Here is a 23,659-nt window from a genome sequence, read left to right on the forward strand (position 1 = left end):
TCGCCATCAACAAGGTCGGTGGTGCCAAAAAATACTCGTGGCCCAACAAGGTAAGATGATATTGCATGTGCACAAATGTTCCCTCGATCCCAACGTAAAATCTGGCCGTGACACTGAAGTTGTTCCCTATTCTGCCCTGCACGTAATATCATGTATCCTTTGCCGTAATAACCCTGTGAATACATAGTATCACACCAATATGACAAATCTCTTTGTTCCGTAAACTTCATTGCTAGACAGTTGGTGGGCTGACTTGTATCTTCCAATCTCAGGGACCGCAGACAGTAGCCCAAACTCTCGGCGAACAGCGTGCGCGGGAACTTGAGATTACCAAAGGGCCGATTGCTGAGGAACTGAAGCTTGGCGAACATCGGAACCCTGATGGGCCTCAGAACCTCTCCATCCCGTATTACGATGACTTAAGAAACTTCGGCGTCACAATGACGCGTAAAGAATACGAAGACTCGTTGAGAGACTCTGGCATGCCAGAGCATGAGATACGAATAGCCATGGGGCCAAAGCCAACAAAAATCGTTGGTCAGTCAGTAAACGAAGTCAGCGAAGTAGAGACACCTGCGACTCAGAAAAAGCCCCGAGGGCGAAAACGGGCTGCTGAAACTCCAGCTGACGACAACGCCGCCGCTCCCCCCAAAAGACGCAAAGCCAATGCCAAGGGAAAAGGCAAAGCAGTCATGCCAGCTGCAAGCCTTCCCACACCCTCGCTATCTCTACCATTCGTACCGGGCTCGTCTTTTGATACTCCCATAAATCTCGACGACGACGAACCATTGCTTGCACCTCGCTCTACACCTCGTTCTCCATCGATTGATGAACTGGAGTCCCTCTTAACAGAGGAGGAAGCATTATCTGGAGCCACAACCTCAATGAGCGCTACAGATATCTCTGTCCAGGAAGAGACGCCTCCATCGGTTGATGAACTGGAGGCCCTCTTAATGGAGGAGGAAGCGTCATCTGGAGCCACAACTTCTACGAGCGCTACAGATGTCTCTATCCCAGACGAGACGCCTCCATCGGCGACTATTGAGGAGTTGGAAGAGGCCTTGTTAGACGAGCTATTCATGGAGGCAGTCGAGTTCGTGAGCGATGAGGAAGGAGACGTATGAGAGGGACACATGGACTCTTGTACTCTCGTATATTACCACCACTGTGCTGCTTCCTAGTTAGAAAGCGTGATGCTTCTTGTTCTTTCATATACATATTTTGGTTGAGGGTTGGCTATCTTAGGTCATATACAGGCGTTAGAGGAATCTAGATCTGTTTGTTGTAAATGTTGCTAGTGCTTGGCATTGCTTGGAGTCATTGGAGGCAATCTTGTATACCTATTGGGAAAATATTTATGGGAAAGCTTTGGTGCTAGATGATAACGGGTAACCTGTGTTGGGACGAATTATGTATTCATGAGATGAGATGAGACGAATTTATGATCGGGCGGGAACGACTTTTACGTCTGGATGAATTTTATTCCGCCTGCTGAATAACAAACTTTGCCTGGTACCAATCGTGATTCGCTGTGCAAACTTCAACAATTATCTTTAATATGAACATGTATTACCTTTAGATTGGCAAGGCTTTGCTACAAATAGAATCCCTACTCTCGACTATAACTTTCAATAGGATGAAATCCCGTTGACAATGGCGGAGAATGGTACTTCTACCCATGTAATTGCAGTTTTACATGACGCAAGTCGTACTTCGTAATCCATTAACTCATACAACATCAGTGTACATCGCGGCTGACGGGTGGTGCTCTCCAAAGTATGCAGCAGAAGAAGCACACTGTTAGACTGTTCGCCTGTAATGTCTCAGGGTATACATACGATAGGTATTCAGATGATTCTGTTGATCAATGAGCCGGATAAGCTCCATCTGTTCCCCAACGACCATCCTATTCTGGCAAACCGCTCCAGCTCTGCTTCGGCGCAGATCGCAGATGGCTCTAACCGGAGGCCGGTACTCACCTAGAAGGGGTTGCAGACCCACATGATGCCAATGGTAACAACATCAGTCTACATAAGTATACGTACATAACATGAGTAGGCTAAACATGGGTCATAAGATGGATATATGATGCCTCCAGAAGGAATATGTAATTGACACCGTCGGTTTTCATTGTCCGCTCTTCAGATTGAGTAAATACAGTGAAGAGCTAAAGTAATATATCCCCGTCTTGAGGCAGGTGGCCAAGGTCATTGTCAATAAGGCACTTCTTTTGGGGCCAGTAAGGTACGAAGAAAACTAGAAACACAAATGATGTCCCTAAGCTTGGCCATGTTTGTAGTACAAACCACGAGAGATAAGGAGTCGAACAGCTGGGATGGGCTGTTTCGGGATACGGATAAGAGACTCGAATGGTCCGGTCAACACGCCCGGCCCGAAGGCTAATGGCGTTGAGGGAGGCTTCAAATAGATTAAGATGTTTGCCAAAAATCGAATGCTATCCCTTTAGGGGTTAATGGTGGCCAACTCATAAGGTTGTTGATATCCAACGAATTTGTCAGTTATTACATCGACCGCCCTTTGTAATTATGTAGTTTGTTCTCAACGAGGGAAAGGGGGGGACCAATTCACCACAAAAGGAGGCAAGCATCTCCTTCACCCGCTATCAATCATGTCCTACTTGAACTAGAACTCCAGAACTAAGAAGCCTGGCCTTTACGAAGAAACTTTGAGGTAGGTCACTATCTGACCAAGTCAAATTCGAAGCATCTTCTGAACTGAATGATATCTAAACTATCACCACTAGATTCAGAACCTCTGTCCCTATCGCCTAACGACGACACTTTTCTCTTAATCATGTGTCGCAAACTTGTCCGGTACTACGACTGCGGCCATATGGCGCCAACAACACCAGATTCGTGGATCCCAGTCCGGTCAAAGAGGTGCAACGGTAAAGGATCGCGCTGTCCCATTTTTCGGGAGCTTTTGGAGGATCATGAAATATGGGAAGACTTTGATTGCCCAAGATGCGGAATTTTTGGCCGCCCGCCTGTTATAAGGCTGTAAGGCAATAAAGAAACCCTCCTGTATGTAGCCTCAGCTTCGCCCGCAAGAAGGTTAGAGAGACTATTGCATAACAATAGAAGTCATGAGCCAGGATAGCAGGCCCTGACATAGCCCGTTGATAATAACATGTAAGAGGATCAAGGGGATGGCTCAGGCAGTAAGGGATTGGGTTGGTTCGTACTGCCATGAAAACATTTTCCATTCGTAGTAATATATATGCCTCCCTGTCTCCCATGTTACTATTTTGAGTCCCGCTCACCTACGCACTCAGTGAAGAAGAGCAAATTCAAGTTTCCCCCAAGACCAGACTTAGTCAACTAGGTTCGACTGGCTAATCTCTTCTACCTACAGCGTCCATTTTGATTATACAGTGATAAGATACTCATCGATACTCATTCCTAGTTAGTAGCGGATTCTAGTTCTCGAACAGTTACATAGACAGCTATATCGAAGACTAACTTCACCCCCGGGGGCTTAGCTTTTGGTCCGCTGGTGTTACAAAATTACTTGGCGTAGTGGTGAGCAAATAACTAGCAGACGTATAATTATAGCCAGGAGAAGTCTAAACTTCCTCGCACCCTCGAAGCTTTTGATGTTTGCGCAATGATAAAAGCCATAACACATACACTTTATCAGGGAATCATCTCATACTAGGGTAGAAGCTAGGTAAAAAGGGGGGTGACTAGTGTGTAACTTGGGGCATATAAGTAGCAGGCCCTCCCCATTTCATCCAAAAGAAGATATAAATCAATAGTATTAACAAAGAGCCCTTATTTTCTCTGACTTGCGGCTGCTTACTGGCTGCTGGAAAAGTGCAGCATGGGGAATTAATTAGCAGCGGAGAGTGCGGCCTTTTTGTAGAAGTTATTCTGTATTTATAAAGATCACAATGATTTCACGGAGACATGGACACTTGAAAAGCAGCTATCGTGGAATTGCACGTATATTAAGAGTTATAGCCATATTCCTCAAGCTTTGAACCGAATTTGAATTGCCTTGGAAGCCTAGATCTGATCTTATCTCAACGTGCAATGAGATATGAGGGATCCCTGGGGCTCCTAGACTATCCACTTCACTACTTACTTCGCTTTGGACACCTAACCACTTGATACACTCGTAAAGTGAAATTGATCCCTGACAGCTGGTATACCTTGTACTCTGTCAGGGGTTTCAGGGTGGAGGAACAAAGAGATACACTGTATATAGTCAAAGAGGTCTGAATTCCTTCAGACATCTGACCTTTTAGACCTTGTACTACAATGGGAGTCTTACTATATACCTATCATACGGACAGTCCTATAAGACCTAAAGACCCGAAGATAACCAACGCTACCCCTAGCAAAAAGTGAAGCTATAAGCAATTAGATAAGAACAATCTATTAGCTATAAAAAAACTAATAGTTAAAGTATAAATGCCCAATAGAAGGAAAGGAATTATAGATTATATAAGGCTTAAATAAGTATAAATAGTAAAGGAATTTCCTATTTTAGGATAGGAAAAAAAGAAATTAAGGCCTTAAAGACCTTTAATAAATTATTAATAAATATAATTAAGTTTTAAGCCCTTTATATAAACCTTTATTATAAATAATCTATTATTTCCCTTTAAGATATTTTAATATAGCTTAAATCTTTATTTAATAAATAAACTTTAATAAATTTCCCTATATATATAATATTATTTTAAGTTTAAATCCTTATAAATATAAAATTACTTTAATAAAATATTTTCCCTACTTTTATTAAATAAAGGTATTTTAAAAAAGTTTATACTTTATATTTAATAATTTAAATATTATATATTATAACTTTAATATTTTTATTTAAAAAGTAAAAAGTAATTAATAACTTTATTAATTTAAAATATTAAACTTTTTTAAAATTATAAATATATTTTAATTATAAAACTTTAACTTTAATTCCTACTATTTTAATAAGGATAGTTTAAATTTTAACTTTTTAAAATCCCCTTTATTATATAAAAATTATTTTAAGGATAAATAATAGTTAAACTATCCGCTTTTATTACCTTTTTAAACCTTAAAGCTTAAAATTAGGGATATTTTACCCTTTAATAACTTATAAGTAAAATTAAAATATATAGGAATATTAAATAAATATTTTATTAGCTTTAATTAAAATTTAACCTTTATCCTTAAATAAGCTATATTTTTTCTATTATTATTTATTATATTTAAACCTATTTATTTTAATTAAACTATATTTTCTTTTTTTAAAAGATTACCTTTTTTAAAAAACCTATTTAAATTTATTAATTAATTAACTTTATAATAAAATCCTTTTATTATAATTCTTAAATTAATATTTAAAGCTATAAAATTTATCTTTTATAATTTAATTATTTATAAAAATATTAAAAATATAAAAATAGAATATATAAATATAATAATTTAAAACTTTTTATAATAGGTTATAAATATTTATAATTATATAAATAAAACTTTTTAAATAGTTTAATTTTTATAAAAATATAAATAAGGAATATTCTTTAAATAAAGAGAAATACTTTAAAACGTATATATTATTATTTATAATATATATAATATTTTAATTAATTTATATAAAATAAATATATAAATAATTTAAAAGTAAATGGAACGTTTTTAATAAAAAATTATATAAAGAAATATTACCTTTTTTTAAAATATATAAAGAACTATTATATATATTATATATATTATATAAAATACCTATTTTTAAATTAATATTATTAATTAATTTAAAAAGATAACGGATTATTATTATTAAACCTTTTAGATTTTTTAAAGTAAACTTATTAAATAAAAGGTTAATTATTAAAAGATTTAAAAAGTTATAAATAATTAAGCTATTATAATTAAGGGATAAATTAATTAATTTATAAACTATTCTATTATAAACCTTAATTAAATTAATAAATTATAAATTTATATTTAAATAATAATTTAAAAGATTTAAAAATAATTAAATAAATAAATTATATTTAATATAAATTAAATTATTAATAAGTTAAAAAAGTACAGCATTATAATTAGCTTTATTAACTATTTTATTATAAAGTATTTATTATTAAAAGTTATTTTATAATAATAAATTAATAATAAAGCATTATAAATAATAAAAGTTTAATTAATTATTTAAGCCTTTTAAACTTAATATATAATAATAAAAATCTCTTTAGGAATCCTTATTAAAGTTATCCTATTATTAAAAGGTAACCTAAAAGGAAACCCTAATAGTTTTAACGATAATAATAACCCTTTTAAAGGATAACTTCCCTATAATCCGCTTAAAGGATTACTTTAAAGGTTACTTTAAAACCTTAATAAAGGACCTAAAAGGGATTTAAATAATAATAATCCTTTTAACCCTTTTATTAATAGGTTAATATATATATTTTTAATTATATTTGGAAATATTAATTTTATAATTATAATATTTAATTCTATTTAATTAAATAAACCTTATACTTATAATAAAAAGGATACCTTTAAGTTTTTTTTATAATAGGTTAAAGTTAAAGATTATATATTTATATATATAGAAAGTTTTTTCTTTAATAAATATTATATTAATTAAATTAGCTTTTTTATAATAAATAAAGCTTTATAATAATATTAATTTTATTAAAAGTAAATTTATTATATTAATATTATTAATATTTAAATAATTTATTAAATAGCTTTAAAAGTTTAATTTAAGGATCCTTTAATAATATATTAAAATATTAATGCTTTAATAAAAGTAAAGTATTTTAATAATATTGTTTAATTTTTTATTAAAATCCTTAATTGGAATAATTTAATAAAGTAGTTTAGCTTAATATTTTAAACCTTTATTATTAAATACTTATTATTTAAATTTATAAAGATAGTTTATTATAATTAAAGCTATATTTTTAAAAATAATAATAAATTTTTTAATATAATTTAAAAAGCTAATATTATTTATAAAAATATATTAACGCATCTCCCACTTGACCTGGCCACCCAATTGACCTGGCCACCCCCCTAGCCCATACAAGAAACGTCGGTGCGCTAATCACGTGATAATTTAATAACTCTACGAATATTAATCGTATGAAATAATGAAATATACCATTAGATTCGTAATAAAAAGGGCTATTCAACGGTGCCCTCCATTAAATTCTACAATTTATATTCGCGGAGTTATTAAGCAATACGCTAAAGTAAGCGCTAAATTAATCCTTGCTTAGCGCTTCTTTAACGTATTGCTTAATATCTCGCTTAATAAATTTTATAAAAAATAGTAAATAATACCTCTGGATTCCCCTTTAACTAACGGATTTAACGGTACTAATTATTAAATCGTACGATTAATATTCGTAAAGTTATTAAAGATTGAAATAATGGGGTTTTATATAGGTTATTGGGGCGGCCAGGTCAAGTGGGAGATGCGTTAGTATATTTTAAGCTATTTTTAAAAGGTATATTTAATTTAATAAAGAAATAATTAAAATTAAGCTATTAAAATTAAAGTAAAGAAAATTGCTTTAGTTTAAGCTAAAATTAATCTTTAAAAAAGGATAAAGAAAGGAAAGCTATTAATAAAAAGTTAAATAAACCTAAAATTAATTTAAAAGATAATTATTAATTTAATATTATAACTATTTTAAAAGGAATTAATTAAACTATTATTAATAAATAAAAATAAAATAAAGTTAATTATTAATAATATAATAAGAATAATTATTATACTTTTATTTATTATATTAAAAAGGATATTAATAGGAAAAAGCTTCCTTTAACTTTTAAAAAAACCTTTTTTATTAAAAGGAAGTTTAATAAAGGAATTAAATTACCTTTTATAATAAAAAGAGTTAAAATTAATATTATTATTATAAATATAATTAATCCTATATAATATATAAAATTAAAAGAATTAAATTTAAATTTTTAATTAAGCTTTATAAAGTATTATATAGAAATTTAAACTTTTAAAAAGGTAACTTTTTTTATATTAATATAATTAAATAAATAAAAAATAAGCTTTTTAAATTAATTTAAAAAAAGGCTAATTTAAAGTTTAAAATAGGTTATAAGCTTATTATTTTTATAACCCTATTATATAATAATTAAAAATACTTAATTAAAGTACTTTTAAATATAAATAGTATTATTTTTATAATGTTTTTTTTAAAGGTTAAATAATAAAAGCTGCCCTTTATTAAAAAAGTATACCTTAAACCTATATTAACTTTTAATATAATATATATATAAAAAGTAAAATAATATTATATAAAATAAATTATTTTTTAATATTAGAAAAATTATTTTATAAAGTTTAACTTTAAATTAAATACCTTTAATAAGGATTATAATATTATTTTGCTTTAATAGTAAATAAAGGAATATTAACCTATTTATTTTTTTAAAAATATAAGAAAAATTATATTTATATTTAAATATTATTATAAAAATTATATTAGTTAAATTATTTTTAACCTAGGGATTATTAAGGTTATAATAATTATATTTTAAATAACTATTAAAGTAATAATAAAATAAATCCTTAAAGAATTTAAGGAGTTCCTTTTAATTATAATTAAAGTAATAATATAATAATTATTTAACTATTAACCTTAAAATTATATAATTAACCTTATAAATAGGAAAATTTTACTTTAAGGACCTTTTTATATTATAAATAATTATAAACTAAATATATTTAAACTATAGTTAAATAAAATACTTAAAATTAATTATATTTATAAATTTATTATATTATATAAAGCATACCTTATATTTATAAAAAAGAAAAATTTAAATAATCTATTATACCTTATTATAAATTATTAAAGCTTTAATATTATTATAATATTAATAAAATATCCTATTCCTTTTATTATAAAATTTTAAGCTAAATTTTAAAAGGTTAAATAGTTTATTAAAATTAATTTAAAATCTAGATTCTATTTAATTAAAATTAAAAAGGGTTATAAATAAAAAACAATATTTTATTATAAATATAAACTTTTTAAATATATAATAATATTTATAAGATTTATTAATACCTTTATAATATTTTAATCTATAATAAATTATATCTTTTAGGACTTTATTAATATAAAGCTATTTATATACTTTAATAACCTTTTAATCTATATAAAAATAAAAAAAGAATATAATAAAATAGTTAAAAAAATATTATAACGTTTTAATAAATATAATTTAATAATAATACTTTAAAAATATAAATAATATATATATAAAGTTAAATTCTTTAAATATATTATTAAATAGGAAGTATTAATTATTCTATATAAATTATAATAATTTATTAAATTTATAAACTTTTATTAAAGATTTATTAAAAAGTTCTTATTAATTATAAAACTATTAATAAATATAAATAAAATAAATTAATAATAATAAAAGTAAATAAAAGCTATAAATAAAGCCTTTTTTAAATTTAAATACTATTTTATTATAGCCTTTATATTTATTTATTTTAATCCTTTTAAAATAATTTATATTAAAATTAATACCTTTAACTTTACCTTTAAAACTATATTATTATAAAAGGATAATAATAATAAACTTTACCTTATTACCTTTTACTTTTAAAAGTTAATATTAATAGAAATAAATTATAAAATATATAATAAAAAGCTATTTATAATAATAAATAGATTTAATTAATAACGTTAATATTTAAAAGGCGTTTAATATTAAATTAAAATTTATTTTAACTATTAAAACCTATTATATTTTATAATAGTTAAAGTTTTAAATAAATAATAAATATATTAAATATAATAATTATTTATATATTAGTTTATAATAAATTATTAATCTAATAAATTAAATAAAAAGGTTAATATTATATTAAAATTAACCTAATATTACTTTTAAAAAAGGAAGAATAAAAACTAATTAATTAAATTAGTTTTATAAAATAAATATTTTTTATATTTTAAAAGATTAATATTTAATTTAATAGCATTTATATTATTAACTTTTAAATAATTTTATAGCTTTTTTATATTTAAATAGCTATTAAAGTTTATTAAATTTATTAAAAAAATAATAAAGGATAACTTAAAATATTATTTATAAAAAAATAAACCTTTTAAAAATATAAAACTTATAAATAATTTATTATATAAAAAGGAATATTTATAAATATTTATAACTATATAATAAAAAGTAATAAAAATAAAGTATAATATATAAATAGTTAAATATATAGGAATAAATAAAATATTAAAACTTATTATAAGGAACTTTTAATAACTTAATATTAAAGTAACTATAAGGAACTTTATATAAGGCTATTATATTTATTAATAAAATAAAGCCCTATAATATACCCCCTATAAATTACTTTAACCTATAAAGTTATATTATATTTTATAGCAATTAATTATAATAAACTTTATTATTAACCTATTACTATTTAATAACTATAACTTTATTTAAATAATAATAAATCCCTTTATAAAGATAAAATATTTTATACCTTTAAAAATTAAAGAAAAGAAAACTAAAAATTTTATTAAAATCTTTATTAAGCATTATTAAAAATTATATAATATACCTTTTAATATAATTTTTAATAAAAACTTTAAATTTATAAACTATTTATAAAAGGATTTTTTAAAGCTTATTAATATTAAACTTTATATAAATATAACCTTTTACCTTTAAATTAATAAATAAATAAAATAATTTAACTAAATCTTTAAAATTTATTTATAAATATTTATTAATTATTAAGTTTATATATAATAATATTATATTAACTTTAATATATATATCCCCTTTTTATATAAATTATAATTATTATTTAATTATATATAACCTTTTTATAATATAACCCTATAACTTATTTAATAAATTATATATCTATTAAATAATATAAATATATAAAAAAGTTAAGGAATAATTAAAAAAAGTTTAATAATAAATAAAAAAATAAATAAATAAAAAATAAAGGGTTCCGCTTTAATATATTAAAAATTAATTAATAATATTAAACGTAAAGAATATTAAAATAAAAAGACCTATTAAAAAGTTAAATAAAAAGATATTTAATCTTTTTAAAATTTATAAAGTAATTTTACCTATTATTATTAAATTTATATTATTTAAAGGGTAGAAAATCTATAATTTATTTTACATTTTACTTATTAAACTTTATTATATTAATAATTAAATATTATTTAACTTTAACTAAGCTTTATAAAAAACGCTTTTAATAAAGTTTAAAAATTATTAAATAAAAAAAATTAAGAACTTTTTAAAAACTTAAAAGAATATAAAATATTTAATTAAATAGAAAGGTTAACTAATTAAAAGGTATTAAATTTAAAAACCCTATAAATATATAAATAATATTAATATAAAGGCTTTTATTAAATAATTCTATTAATAAAATCCTAACAAATTAATAAACCCTTAAACTATTAAAACCTTAAATTTATAAACCCTTTAAGGAATTAATTACGCTTAAAGTTAAACATTAAAAGAAAAAAAATAATATTATATAAATAATCCTATAAAACTTAAAGATTTAAAAATAATTAATATTATTCCTAATAAAAAATAAAGCTATAAGCAATTAAATAAAAATAATTTATTAATTGTAAAAAGATTAATAATTAAGGTATAAATGCCTAATAAAAGGAAGGGAGTTATAGATTATATAAAGCCTAAATAAATATAAATAATAAAGGAATTTCCCACTCCAAGATAGGAGAAAAAAAAGATTAAGGCCTTAAAGACCCCTAATAGATTATTAATAAATATAACTAAGTTCCAAGCCCTTTATACGAGCCCTTGTCACAATACCTTGTATAGCCCTTCTGACATACTCAAATCAAACGCTATTGCAACAGGTGTTTATACTTCCTTTGTATATTAGTACTCAAACCTGACCTGTTATTCTACCTCGCTCCCTTCAAGTCTAGAGTGTAGGTATCGTGTTGTAGATACGGTGGCCAACTACAAAAGGCCAGTGTTCGTTCAACTTGCCTGATGATTCTTCATCTATACTAAAAATATATGCGTGTACCTACGGACTGATCCAAAAAGGTGGATAGCGGTGTTATGTAAATATAAGTAGATAAAATGAATGTATAGCACAATGCCGACAACAGAAAGTATCAATGTACTACCCCTTGGTTGCAGTTCTCACAGGTATGTAAGGAGAAGAAGACAATTTTGCAGTGCAGTGGTTGTACGCCATAGCTAAAAAGAACGTTTGACAATCCGGTGATTCCAGGCGAGGAGATACAAATGGAAGCATCGACACTATACTTTGAGCTTCATACTCTGCCTTGCGCAATGCTCTAGGAGGTCTCTAATACATCAGGCTCTAATTTCTAGCACAGAATGACGTTATGGGAACCTTATGTATTACCTAGTAGCTGATGAAGATGCGGGCCACAGTAATAGGAATGAGTATATTTGGACTCATTAGACGAGCTTGAGTAGTTGATAAGTGACGGTAGAATTAGGGGATGTTCCACGTAAAGAAGTGATTAAAGAACGCGTCTAAAGGCAACTTGATGTGTTACCCACAGTGATGGACCGCTCTACACATCGCCACTGTATTAAACTTGACATGATCGTTATATAATTGATCTTTTTCATCTTTTTAAATTGAAGGTTGAAGGCAACAGTAGTTAGCTATCTAATTTGGACAATCAAGGACCTTGATAAGAGAGAATTTTAACATCTGTAACGTACAAATGAGACTCATCGCTTCATCTTGCCATCTCAGACCCGTGCAGTGCTTCTGCCTAGAAGGACCACAGGGGGTTACTGCCCTCGAGGACGAGAATGATTATTGTTAAACATGATCATTAATCAGATATTTTCCCATAGCAAGGGCTGATATTAACAAGGTTAAAAATCGATCTCGTTTGCAATAAGACGAAAGGATAAAAGATTATGCTAGCATGACGCCTAAATTTTATACCAGATTGGTTCTTGTTCATTAAACCAACAGCATTAAATGAAGGACGTGACTACTATCACAATCCAGATGACTTCGGGGCTAGCTGGCATGCTCAGTTGCTTAAAGACCTAACTATCAAGGCAACACGTTGTCTCTCATTGTACGTTGGTTCTAAGGAGAATCTAGGAGCCGAAGGTAGTTCATGTTAACGTCCCATACTACGAGTTTAGAGAGCAGGCATGGTAAAGGCATATAGACTGAGAAAACCGTAGAGGGGTTTTCTAAGTACTTGGACCATCTGGAAACCCTTGTGTGCTTCTAGAAGACGAATTAGTTCACTTTCTGCATTGTTTTGATAGGCCGACCTACTGTAAAGGCTCGAGGTCCTAAGGAACTCACACCACTCCACGATATTTACAGTTAATTTCTGTACACCACAGGTTTCCATGTGTAAACAATGCCAACATATGCGGGGCAACACAACGCCGAGGACTGTTATGGGCAACGCCGACATTTTGAAGCCCTAATACTAGGTCAAGCTTTCTTCATTTTGATGTTTTCTACCTTTCAACCCTAGCACACACAATTGCCCCTCCCTTCCATTCCTTCACCACTCTTCGCAGGCTTTGTTTTGAACCCTCTCCTTTCCTGCCTTGCACCTTCCCACATATTATTACTTACTCAATTGCTACTATGGAGGGCAACAAAGAAGGCAAGACAAAATATGTTTTTGACGAGTCCATGCTGGACCCACGTCTAAGAACAGATTCAGCAAAGATGCTCGAAAGTGAGAGTAACACCAACACTCAGGCCGCATCTTCAGGACCTGAATCAAGCCCTACTGGGCTGACTGGAACAACACCAGCCCTAGCTCCATTCCCAGCTTATGTGCCTGAAGGCCAAGGTGAGGCCTGGTGGAATAACTTCGAAGATGACATTATGGACCAAGATACAGTCTTTCCCGAGTCTCCATATAAGTCGCTGGATTATATCATCGATTCTGGGGATTTGCGAGACGATGAGCGCACTTGGCTTATGGGGATGCAGGCAGGCATTGGACTCGGCATCCATTGTGCAAGAGAAGCCGTCCTTAATGAGATGCAGAACGAGAACACCGTGTTCAAACGCCAAATGCAAAGACACCCATCCGACCCTGACCCCTTCCAGCTGCGAATGGAGCTTGGCCGTGAATGCGAAAAAGGTTTCGACATACGCGTTGCCTATCGAGCTGGAAACCGCTACATCAGAAGCTTGAACCAAGTTGCTGATACGGTTGTTTACCATGGCCTCACCGACTGTCTTCCAGGAACTGGAAACCATTTCGTAGGAACTTCCATGCTCTTCTCCGATGAGGATGTGGCTCGTTGCCGCTCGAATTATCGGATCATGAGTGAAGCTGCTAGAATTGCTGCGAGTCAGCCGCAACCTTCCCTTGGTGTGGATGGCAATTCTAGCACCGACCAACCAGCTCCGCTCACAGCATCATTCTTGGGAGATGGCAAGAGGATTGGCAACGTCGACATGACTCGGCTTACTGGAACCGCTGCTCTCATTGCGAATGCTTTCACCTATAACCCTGTACCCCCAAGCGGGCAACACATGGCTAGAGGAAGACCCAATCCAGACGTGGCTTCACTCAGTCGCGAGCTCCCCCCATGGGAGAACAAAGATGAAGACGTTGAGGTAAAGTCCATACGAAGTTCTTATATGAATAAAGGGACCGATATTGTCTAACACTTTTAAAGACCGAACCCGAGCCTATCCAAGGAGTAGAGACGCCTACTCCAAAGCCGAAGGCAGAGCTAGGGCGTGAGAAAGCCCCAAGAAAAGCCACTAGAGCAGTGACTCGATCAATGACTGGCCGACGGGCCAAACGAACTTCTCGCGATGTCAATTCTCCGGAGAACACGGCAGATAGTGCGGGAGTCTATCAGCCTCGTGCCCCACCGACGAAAACAGCGAGTGGCCGTGGCGTGGTGAAGAGAATCCGCCTCGTAAATAAGAAGAAACAAGGAGAGAAGAAATGAGGAGGGAGGGCAGTCTACAGTACTCATGAGATTTGGTAGCTACACTGGGATAAGGAAGGAATACTGTCACGCAGATGGAGTCCTGTGTCCTGAAATGTCTAGCTGTCTCTTTATTAGGGTGCCGATGTAGCACTCGACTGCTGTACTGCTTCCTCTGACTTTGCACATGTTACTGTGCTATGGTATCTCGAGATGAGCTATGGAAGATGATTGCTGACGTTCAGCTACGTCTGCTCATAGCCGACTATGTTAGTGATGGATCTCGAGAATTCTATAGATAAGAGACATTGTTGAGATGCCCGATCAATCAAACAGCATGGAATTGTGACTGTTGTAGGTCTAGAGAAGTTGGATTCAAGCGCAGACATTGTCTTGTTGCGCATTCTGACGTTGATGGTAGTTCTAGAGACACGTGATGATAAGATGACACAACACAGTTCGATTTGTACAGTGTATTAACATCCACACACTATGTTGTCATCTTGACTTGGCGACTGGGAAAATTGGCTGTGTAGGATGCAAGCGCCAAGGTGTCATGGGCCGGCTATCTCAGCTACCTAGATCGTGTGCACACATATCTACTCAATTTCAAGAAATCATATGAGAGCAAATCATCTTGAATACCTACGTAGTTTACAGTCCGATCGGCTTAGTCGAAGGTAGGTTGAGTTTGACTTGACTGACAATCGAGCCGTCCTGCCATCCCCTCTCTTCATCATCTCGGTCCGAGATTTCCATTGACGCAAGCTCGCGGCTCTGTTCATATTCAAATACTTACTCTAGAAGCCGCTTACAGATATCGTAAACTACAAATCATCTCCGAGTAGTGTACTACCTAGACTAGGTGAGCATCCTTCGAATCTTGGTGTACTTCGGAGCCCCATCCATCTTCCAATCTCAGCCCCTCACCTGTTACTGTATTCTTCACCTTACCCTCTGCCATACTGTACGAGCGAGTCTGTTACCGGTAGTTTCGCAACGAATGCCTTTGCCCACTTACATTGTTTAGCTAGCATTCCGATACGGAGAGCTGTTGATTGTAAAGCAGTGCGAAGACCCGCCCAGCCAAGGCCGCAGATTTGCACTACCTTTGTGCATGGTATCATCTACGCTTGAGCGAGGTTGCATGCCGGTCCTAAGCACCCATCCAGGACATCTTTCCCGGTAAAGGCCGCATGTTGTACAGATTACAGTACATCTGTGCCCTGACTGCTAGGACCATTGCCAGGTTGCGAAAATTCTGTCTCACTACCGACCTCTCTACAACGTGCCCAGAGACTCTACAATACTGTACGGCGCGGTAGTGTCGTTTGTCTCGCCGAAGTTCGACTGGCGAAGACGAACCCTTATTGGCATTACGGACACTACTAAGGTGAGGTGCCGTCTTGATCCAAACCTAGTTGTACTTGTGTGACTCGGTGTCACTCGCGTCCCCGTCAAAGTACGTCTCTCCCCAAGTGTGCCTCACCTCTCGTTTGCCTCCATGACCGGCCTACTGTGCACATGTGCTGTATTTTGCACAAAGCGGACGATCCCCATCCATTCTCCATCCCTTGCCAAGCCAAGCCTCAAGGGTCTATCCGCCGAATTTGCATGCCTAGTGGGCCTGCACTGCGCTACGGTAGTGTGATGCAGAATGCAAATTTGGGCTTGCCGTCTTGGCACCCCAGCCGAGATCGTTTCCGTAAATCACACTTGCATGTGGTATTCAACTAAGCCATCGACAGAGTGCCCCAGCAGCCCGAGTATCGAACCATTTGCTGAGCTCATGCTGTGAGTGCCACTTCAAGTTTCTTCCTCGGGCGGTTGTTGTCACGCGCCTCTACTTACCTACGTACACTGCCGTATTGTACGCAAGAGGGTTCTACTCAGGGATTGATGCAAGAGTCGTAAAGCCCTTGTACCGATTTCATTTACATTGCGCTAGCACCGATCTTACCAGATGTCACACTACCTGGCTTCCTATTTGTCAACTCTCCATCCAGTCTGATCCAGTCTCGTGAATGAACCAAAGCACCGACTGATGTCACGCCTGCTCTCATCCCAGCACCAGATGTGGTTTTCAAGCCCTCCCCGTCCCGCATGAAGCTAACAAGGAACCCCAGCGAAATGGTACCACCAGAGCCGGTAAATGGCGCTCCTATTCCCGCCACCGCCAGTCGTAGTTCTTCCCCGCACCCCACATGTGAAGCTGCTCAGGGTTGTCAGACTATAACAGGCCAGCGAGCTCCTGCTCATTGTCCTCCCCAAGCTTACGACACCAATGCCGTTCTGACGCCACAAGCCACCTTATCTGGGGGTCATTCAGCTACAACACAAAAGATGCTGTTTTCCGACCTCTATAAATCGACCAAATTACCTCTTTCGCGGTTGCGAACACACTCACAGCAGCCAGTACCCGTATCTCGAGACTACGACCCAGATCTCGTGAGCAAGGACAAGGCAAAGCAGAAAGAAGCTGTCCGGCGCTTTCTAGCCGAAAGGATACGCAATGATTGGAGATTTCAGTGGCCGCCTGTATCTGGAGCAGGGGACTCGACGAAGCTGACCTCAGAAGATTCCACTCATGACGCGGATTCCTTACCGGTCCAGCCTGTTGTTAGCGAGATAAAGGGCACAGAGGAATCTGCCCTCGGCGCTGATGAAGATGGCTATCACTGCGACGATGACGATGACGATGAAGATGTCGCTTCCATATACAGCACCGTTTCTGAAGACCATGTTCATTTCTGCCCCCGAACTGAATGGCTATCCGATCTATCTGATGATGAACACAATGATTCCCCCTTTCCTTTAGCGTATCGCTTTGAAACACCAGATGCTGTAGGCTCAACTGTCAAGGCGACTGAGTTGGCTCGTAGTGCGAAACGGAGGAGAGATGCGCGTGCTGAGATGGAATGGAATTCCGGACTTGCTTGTTTTGCTGCTCGAAGGGATGCTTGGACTGGTGCCAAGGTAGTGCGTGTCCGTCCGAAGCCTGTTGAAACCACACCCATCTCGCCTACAGCTAAAAGACTATCATTCTGGCGGCTTTCGAGCTCTTCATCGCCATCATCGCCTATTGATTCGCCTGCTGAATCAACGGTTAGCACGGCACCGCCGCTTAGTCCCAGCGGAACGCGCACGTCAGGGGATACCACTGCTGTATCTTCTGTAGATACCGACTCCAAAGAGCTCCCAGTCAAAGAAGATTCTTCTGAATATCCAGTACAAACCCTCCTACCAACTCCTCCGCCGCTACTTCCAGCCGCGAATCCAATGCGAGCTTCTATTAATTCCACTAATTACGGCGCAATTTACGATAAGATCATCATCAATGCGTTAACACCTGCATGTCCTATCAATCTGGCCGACATGCTGCGCGTCTGCGTAGTGGGCTGGAAGCGGGATGGCGAATGGCCCCCACGAGCAGTTGAAGTCCCGCCCGTCGTAGCTCTTCGCAAAAAGAAGAGGAAAGACAGCAATACCGAGAAGAGCTCGAATGTCGGGCGACGATTAAGCTTCAATTTCCTTGGCCGAAGACTGAGTGCCGGCAGCGACCCGAATGGCACCCCGGGCAGCCCGACTAAACACGACGATGCAGGCACCACAAGGGGCATGAGGAGGAGCTTGCAAAGAGTCTTGGGACTAGGGTACGATAACTAATGTTCATACGAGAGTAACTTCGCGATGAGATTAGCTCGATTTGTTCGCATGTACAAGAGATAAAACTTCATGAGCTGGCGGCATATAGCAACGAATGGGGTCACATGTTGGAAGGCGTACGAAGATCTTGGATGGGATCATTCAGTTTCTAGGCTATGTTTACGGGCATGGGTTCTCATTTATTCCTTCATTTTGTTCCACGCATTTCATACTCTCTGGCTTCGGCATCAGGGCATACATATACCCAGCATGGCGGCGTTTCGGAAATTCCCCTTCTGCTGAGTTTAGAAATGGTCATGATTTATCATTTCTGTTGATACGAGATATGAGATATTTTTTTATCATTCATTGAGACCCTTTTAGCCCATTCGTGATGCAACTTATCTATCAGTGTATAATAGGTTATGCTATACTTTACGCGACACCGCACATCGAGGACACCCCATTATGCGAAAGCAATCAACCGCCACCACCACCGGGGAATAGTGAGGAATCATTTCCAGCCTAGTTTGGCTGCGCGTGCATTAAATGGTACTATATCTTCGGCCGATCGGCATGTTCGTTCACAGACAAGGTATGTATGTGTCCAGGTCAGGGTTGCTTACGACTGAATCGTAACCTATGCGGGGCGTCGTTAGTCAGCCGGCCTGTCTGGTTTCATCGATACCACGCAACCTCGACTCAATCGATCCCCGAACTGGATATCTCCGGGGAAGTAGATAATGTGATGGGTTTGCTTCGGTTCATCCCTCGCTGAAAACCTTGACATACCTATTGTATGTAAAGCAGGCTTGACTACTGTATGGCTTTGCTAATGATAGGTACTTGCAAATGCCGGGTTTGCGCTAGGTTTGCGCTAGATCGTGTTGCTTCGCGCAGTAGTCTGCTTTAAGTAGTACGCATGTATACATGCATCGTGGTTGGTGACATTTGAGGGTGCGCCGCATGTGGAATCATCGCGTCTACGTCGAGATGACATGTTTCCAAAGCGAGGGTTCCTTTTACGTCAGTCTGCAGGGACAGATGAAGTATATAATAAGAGCTCGTTGAGGCTGTCTTGGCTGTGTAGGTATATCTTGTCGAACGCATTCCTTGGCACTCTTGTGGATATCATTTTGTCTACCTAGTTATTCATTCTATATCTTGTCTAAGTATCTCCAACATTACCATCCCTTTGATCGAAAGTCACTACTTTGAGTTCATCCTATTTGTTATTTTACTACTATGATGCCTGAATCAATGCGCGCCATCGTTATATCGAAATTCGGCGGCCCGGAGGTATTAATACATCAAGATGTCCCGAAACCCGTGCCGGGCGCCGACGAGGTTCTAATTCGCGTCCAAGCTTTCGGTGTGAACCATGCAGAGATGCGTAAGTGCTATGAGTCCAAACTTTTCAAACTCCCTTCAAGTATCATTCGAGGCGAAACTCCTCAAACGAGGCTGCCCCTAGCGAGAGCCCCTCAACACTAACCCCTTTTTAAGTGTCGCTAACATCCATTGGTTATCATTCAGATATGCGCAAAGGCGAGTGGGATGAATGGAACCCAGTAACAGGCCTAGAATGCGTCGGCACAATAGAATCATATCCGCGCCCCTCATCACCAGCCCAAGCCGAGCGCTTCCCCATCGGCAGCAAAGTCGCCGCCGTAATGGGCGGCCTCGGCCGGAATAGACCAGGCGGATACGGCGAATACGTGACCGTGGCCTCGAGCAACGCCATCCCGTTAGACACCACTTTATCCTGGGAACAACTCGCCGCGCTGCCGGAGGTGTATTGCACGGCGTGGTCGTGTCTGTTCACCATCTTGGATGTGAAAAAGGGGGAGACACTCCTCATCCGCGGCGCGACGAGTACACTGGGGCAGGCGGCGCTGCATCTAGCTGTTGACGCTGGCGCCATCGTGACTGCTACTACGAGGCGCGAGGAACGCTTCGCGTGGCTGAGAGATATAGGGGCTGCAGAGGCGGTGCGTGAGGAGAGTGGCCTATTCAAAGTAGAGGGGGGGAATAGCAGGAAATTCGACAAGACGCTCAATCTCATCGGGAACAAAGTCCTCCTAGAATCCATCGCGCTCACGCGGGCTGGTGGCAGGATGTTGCAGGCGGGATGGCTGGGTGGTCTGGAGCCGGTGAGGCAGTTCAATCCGATGGTGCAGATGGAGTCCGGGGTGCATTTCAGCTTGTTCCATAGCAAGGTGTTGGGTTCGCCGGAGTTTCCGCTGTCGGGGATCCCGCTGCAGGAGATCGTGCGGAAGATTGAGCAGGGACGGTGGGATGCGAAGCCTGCGAGGGTCTTTGAGTATAAGGATATTGTCGATGCACATCGTGCGCTGGACTCTCACGATGTAGGGGGCAAGATTGTGATAAAGCATTGAGGGAACGGGGGCAGCTTAGATATCGATTTGTTTGACGCAGTTGGTTTATCATTGGAGATTGTGACTTGCATTGAAGAACTCCTAGCCAAAGAGCCATATCATAATACTAACAGTCCTTCCACTTCATGAGTATAAACATTCTCCATAGGGTAATGTGCAGTACCCTCAAACCCAACCCAACCAAAATCGCACAATACCAATTTCAACGCTCCCATCAAGTTCGCCATAGACAACGCCGTCATTTATATCCGCCTGATGTAATCCAAACCAATGTAGGGGTATTATAGTTGTAAATTAGATACCAAAGCTGAAGTCCATTGAGAAGTTATTGAAGTCGCCACGTGACTGTAGGTCAATGCTTCCACCCCTCGACTCACCCCTGAGTAAGTTCCCCTCTACATCATAGTTTACAACCGGATCTGGTTGCAACAGGTAATTCCATTGTGCATTTAGCCCGAATTGTGATGAGTGAAAATCGTGCTGAAGATCATTGCCCATCCAAGAAGGAGCAGGGTTGATCAGAGCCTGCTGGGTGATCATATCATGTTGGGTTGCAGGGTGCACACAGATCATGTGCTCATCGAGATCGATTTGCCTGAGGAATCCAAGTTCACCAGCTCTCAAGCAGCCTTGAACTTGACAGGGGTATTGAGGCAAGGATTGAGGACATGTTGAGCTTTGATCATCGTGATGGGTAGTGGCGTTAAATTCTTCAGGGATCTTGCCGGCGGGAATTCTATGAAATGTCCTAAGGTGTTGGGACAAATGGTCTGCGCGAGCAAATAATTTGGGAGCTTCATCTCGTGCACAGAGTGGACAGGGGAATCTGTTAACCTTGTTCTTAGATGCGATATGTCGCTCTAAGCCATCCAGACGTGAGAAGGCATCGCCGCAGGTACAGCCATATGGACGATGGCACTCCCTTTTGCCATGTTGCCGAAGTGTAGCGTTGTTCGAGAAGGGTGTAAGACAGGCAATGCAGACACAGACATCCTGGTCACTAGAAACACAGAGCCTCGTTAGCCAAGGGAAAACAGAGAGAAATAGCTTACTAAGGCCCTTGTGTAGTAGAGTCCTGAGGGAGAACGGCCTGACGGGCATGAGGGCCGATGGTTGGTGGGGGCCTAAAGGCATCCAGTGGCTCGTGACCAGGAGTGTCTGTATTACTAGCATTGCTGTCTGTCTGCGACGAAACGCTCGGCTGAAACTGCTGGGCCATGATGGCGGGATCAGGAAATGCAACTGGGAATGCTCATTGACTGAGTGAGCGTGAATTGAGAACATAAAACCTCCGGGGATGAGGGTTGCTTTTAAGTTAATGTGTCCTGGCGTGAGAACCAGAATCTCATATGGTGACTTATTCAACGAATTTAAACAGCAAGATTCTATCTTGGGTCCTGAGCTCACCATAATAGTACCAAGGCCAGTTGAAATACCACCATAAGTGAGCGCTAATGGTAATGCTCGGTAAACATGAACAAGGCAATCATCATGGAATACCTAGGCCGCCTGTGATGGATCAACTGGATCAACTGGATCAGATTGGATTGAAGTTATAGAAGTGAAGTCTCTGGGTCTGCCAAGGACCACTGTAGGAAACTGTATACCTATAGCTACGTATAGTGGGTTATACCTGTTGGGCTAAGTGTTACAATCTGCCCCTAAAAGAAAACCTAATGCTACATCCCCGTGGTTCTATAGAGAATACACATTTTTCCGGGCTAATTATCCTACGAATAAATCTGGTCCCTTATATTATTCCCGGGATTTTAACAATTTTAAAATAAAATCTATTACTTTTATAACCTTATAAACTTTTTAATAAAGTATAAATCTAATTTTAATTATTTATATATAAGCTATTTATTAAATTTATAATTTAATCCTTAATATTTAATTAAGTATTATATTTATTTATCTTTACTTATAATTTTAACTTTAAAAATCTTTTTTTATATATAATTTACTATATATATAAAATTAATTAAAGGAAGAGATTAATTATATAGGTTAAATAAAAGCTTTAATTTAAAGTAATTAATTAAAATAATATTATAAATTTATATATTATAATTTTTAAAGTTAAATTTATAGGTTAAAGTATTAATTTATTTTATTACTTTAAAAGGATTAATATATTTTTAAGCTATTTTATTTTTTATATTAATTATAATTTTATAACCTTTATAAAAATATAATATAACTTTATTTTTAATATTAAAGAATTTAAGCTATTTATAAATATTATAATAATATTTTATAATTATAAAGGTTAAAGTTATAATATTTATAGCTTAAATTTTAATAATAGGTAAAAAAGTAAATTTGGTTTTTTTTATTAAATGTAATAAATGTATTAAATATATATTGTACCGGAATATTATATATATTATAAAGTGATATTATAAAGATATATAAGACCTATATTAATAAAGTTATATAACCTATAACAGCTATTAGCTTATATATATTTTTATATATACTTATATTTTAATTTTATCTTTCCTTCCTTTTTTCCTTAGCTTAAAATCTTTATTTATAATATTAATATAATTATATTTTAAACCTTAATTATAATATTATTTTAAGCTTTTCCTTTTTATTAATAAGCGTTATATAAATATATTACCTATATTTAATTATTATTATTTACGATTTATA

At 35.4% G+C, this 23,659-nt stretch overlaps 4 protein-coding genes across 4 annotated transcripts; 3 read left to right on the forward strand and 1 right to left on the reverse strand.

Moving 5' to 3' along the window:
- The first annotated feature begins 13,278 nt into the window (after window positions 1-13,278).
- On the forward strand, window positions 13,279-15,349 carry F5B22DRAFT_599577 (uncharacterized protein). The gene has a single exon (XM_047974469.1). It carries the CDS (start codon window positions 13,642-13,644, stop codon window positions 14,680-14,682), a length of 1,041 nt encoding a protein of 346 aa, XP_047832635.1. The 5' UTR covers window positions 13,279-13,641; the 3' UTR covers window positions 14,683-15,349.
- A 1,735-nt stretch (window positions 15,350-17,084) lies between these two features.
- F5B22DRAFT_635218 (uncharacterized protein) lies at window positions 17,085-18,620 on the forward strand (the record flags this gene model as incomplete). The annotated part of the gene is made up of 1 exon (XM_047977106.1): window positions 17,085-18,620. One exon carries the CDS (start codon window positions 17,085-17,087, stop codon window positions 18,618-18,620), a length of 1,536 nt encoding a protein of 511 aa, XP_047832636.1.
- A 918-nt stretch (window positions 18,621-19,538) lies between these two features.
- On the forward strand, window positions 19,539-21,145 carry F5B22DRAFT_69344 (GroES-like protein). Its single transcript, XM_047980485.1, has 2 exons — window positions 19,539-19,992; window positions 20,136-21,145. The coding sequence occupies exons 1-2, from the start codon at window positions 19,845-19,847 to the stop codon at window positions 20,996-20,998; spliced, it is 1,011 nt and encodes a 336-aa protein (XP_047832637.1). The 5' UTR covers window positions 19,539-19,844; the 3' UTR covers window positions 20,999-21,145.
- Window positions 21,146-21,292: 147 nt separating this feature from the next.
- Window positions 21,293-22,217, reverse strand: F5B22DRAFT_644840 (uncharacterized protein; the record flags this gene model as incomplete). Its single annotated transcript, XM_047978493.1, has 2 exons — window positions 21,293-21,998; window positions 22,051-22,217. The coding sequence occupies 2 exons, from the start codon at window positions 22,215-22,217 to the stop codon at window positions 21,293-21,295; spliced, it is 873 nt and encodes a 290-aa protein (XP_047832638.1).
- Between the last annotated feature and the right edge of the window lie 1,442 nt (window positions 22,218-23,659).

Source organism: Xylaria bambusicola (genome assembly GCF_022495145.1).
Source record: "Xylaria bambusicola strain CBS 139988 unplaced genomic scaffold F5B22scaffold_12, whole genome shotgun sequence".
NCBI classification, from domain to species: Eukaryota; Fungi; Ascomycota; class Sordariomycetes; order Xylariales; family Xylariaceae; genus Xylaria; species Xylaria bambusicola.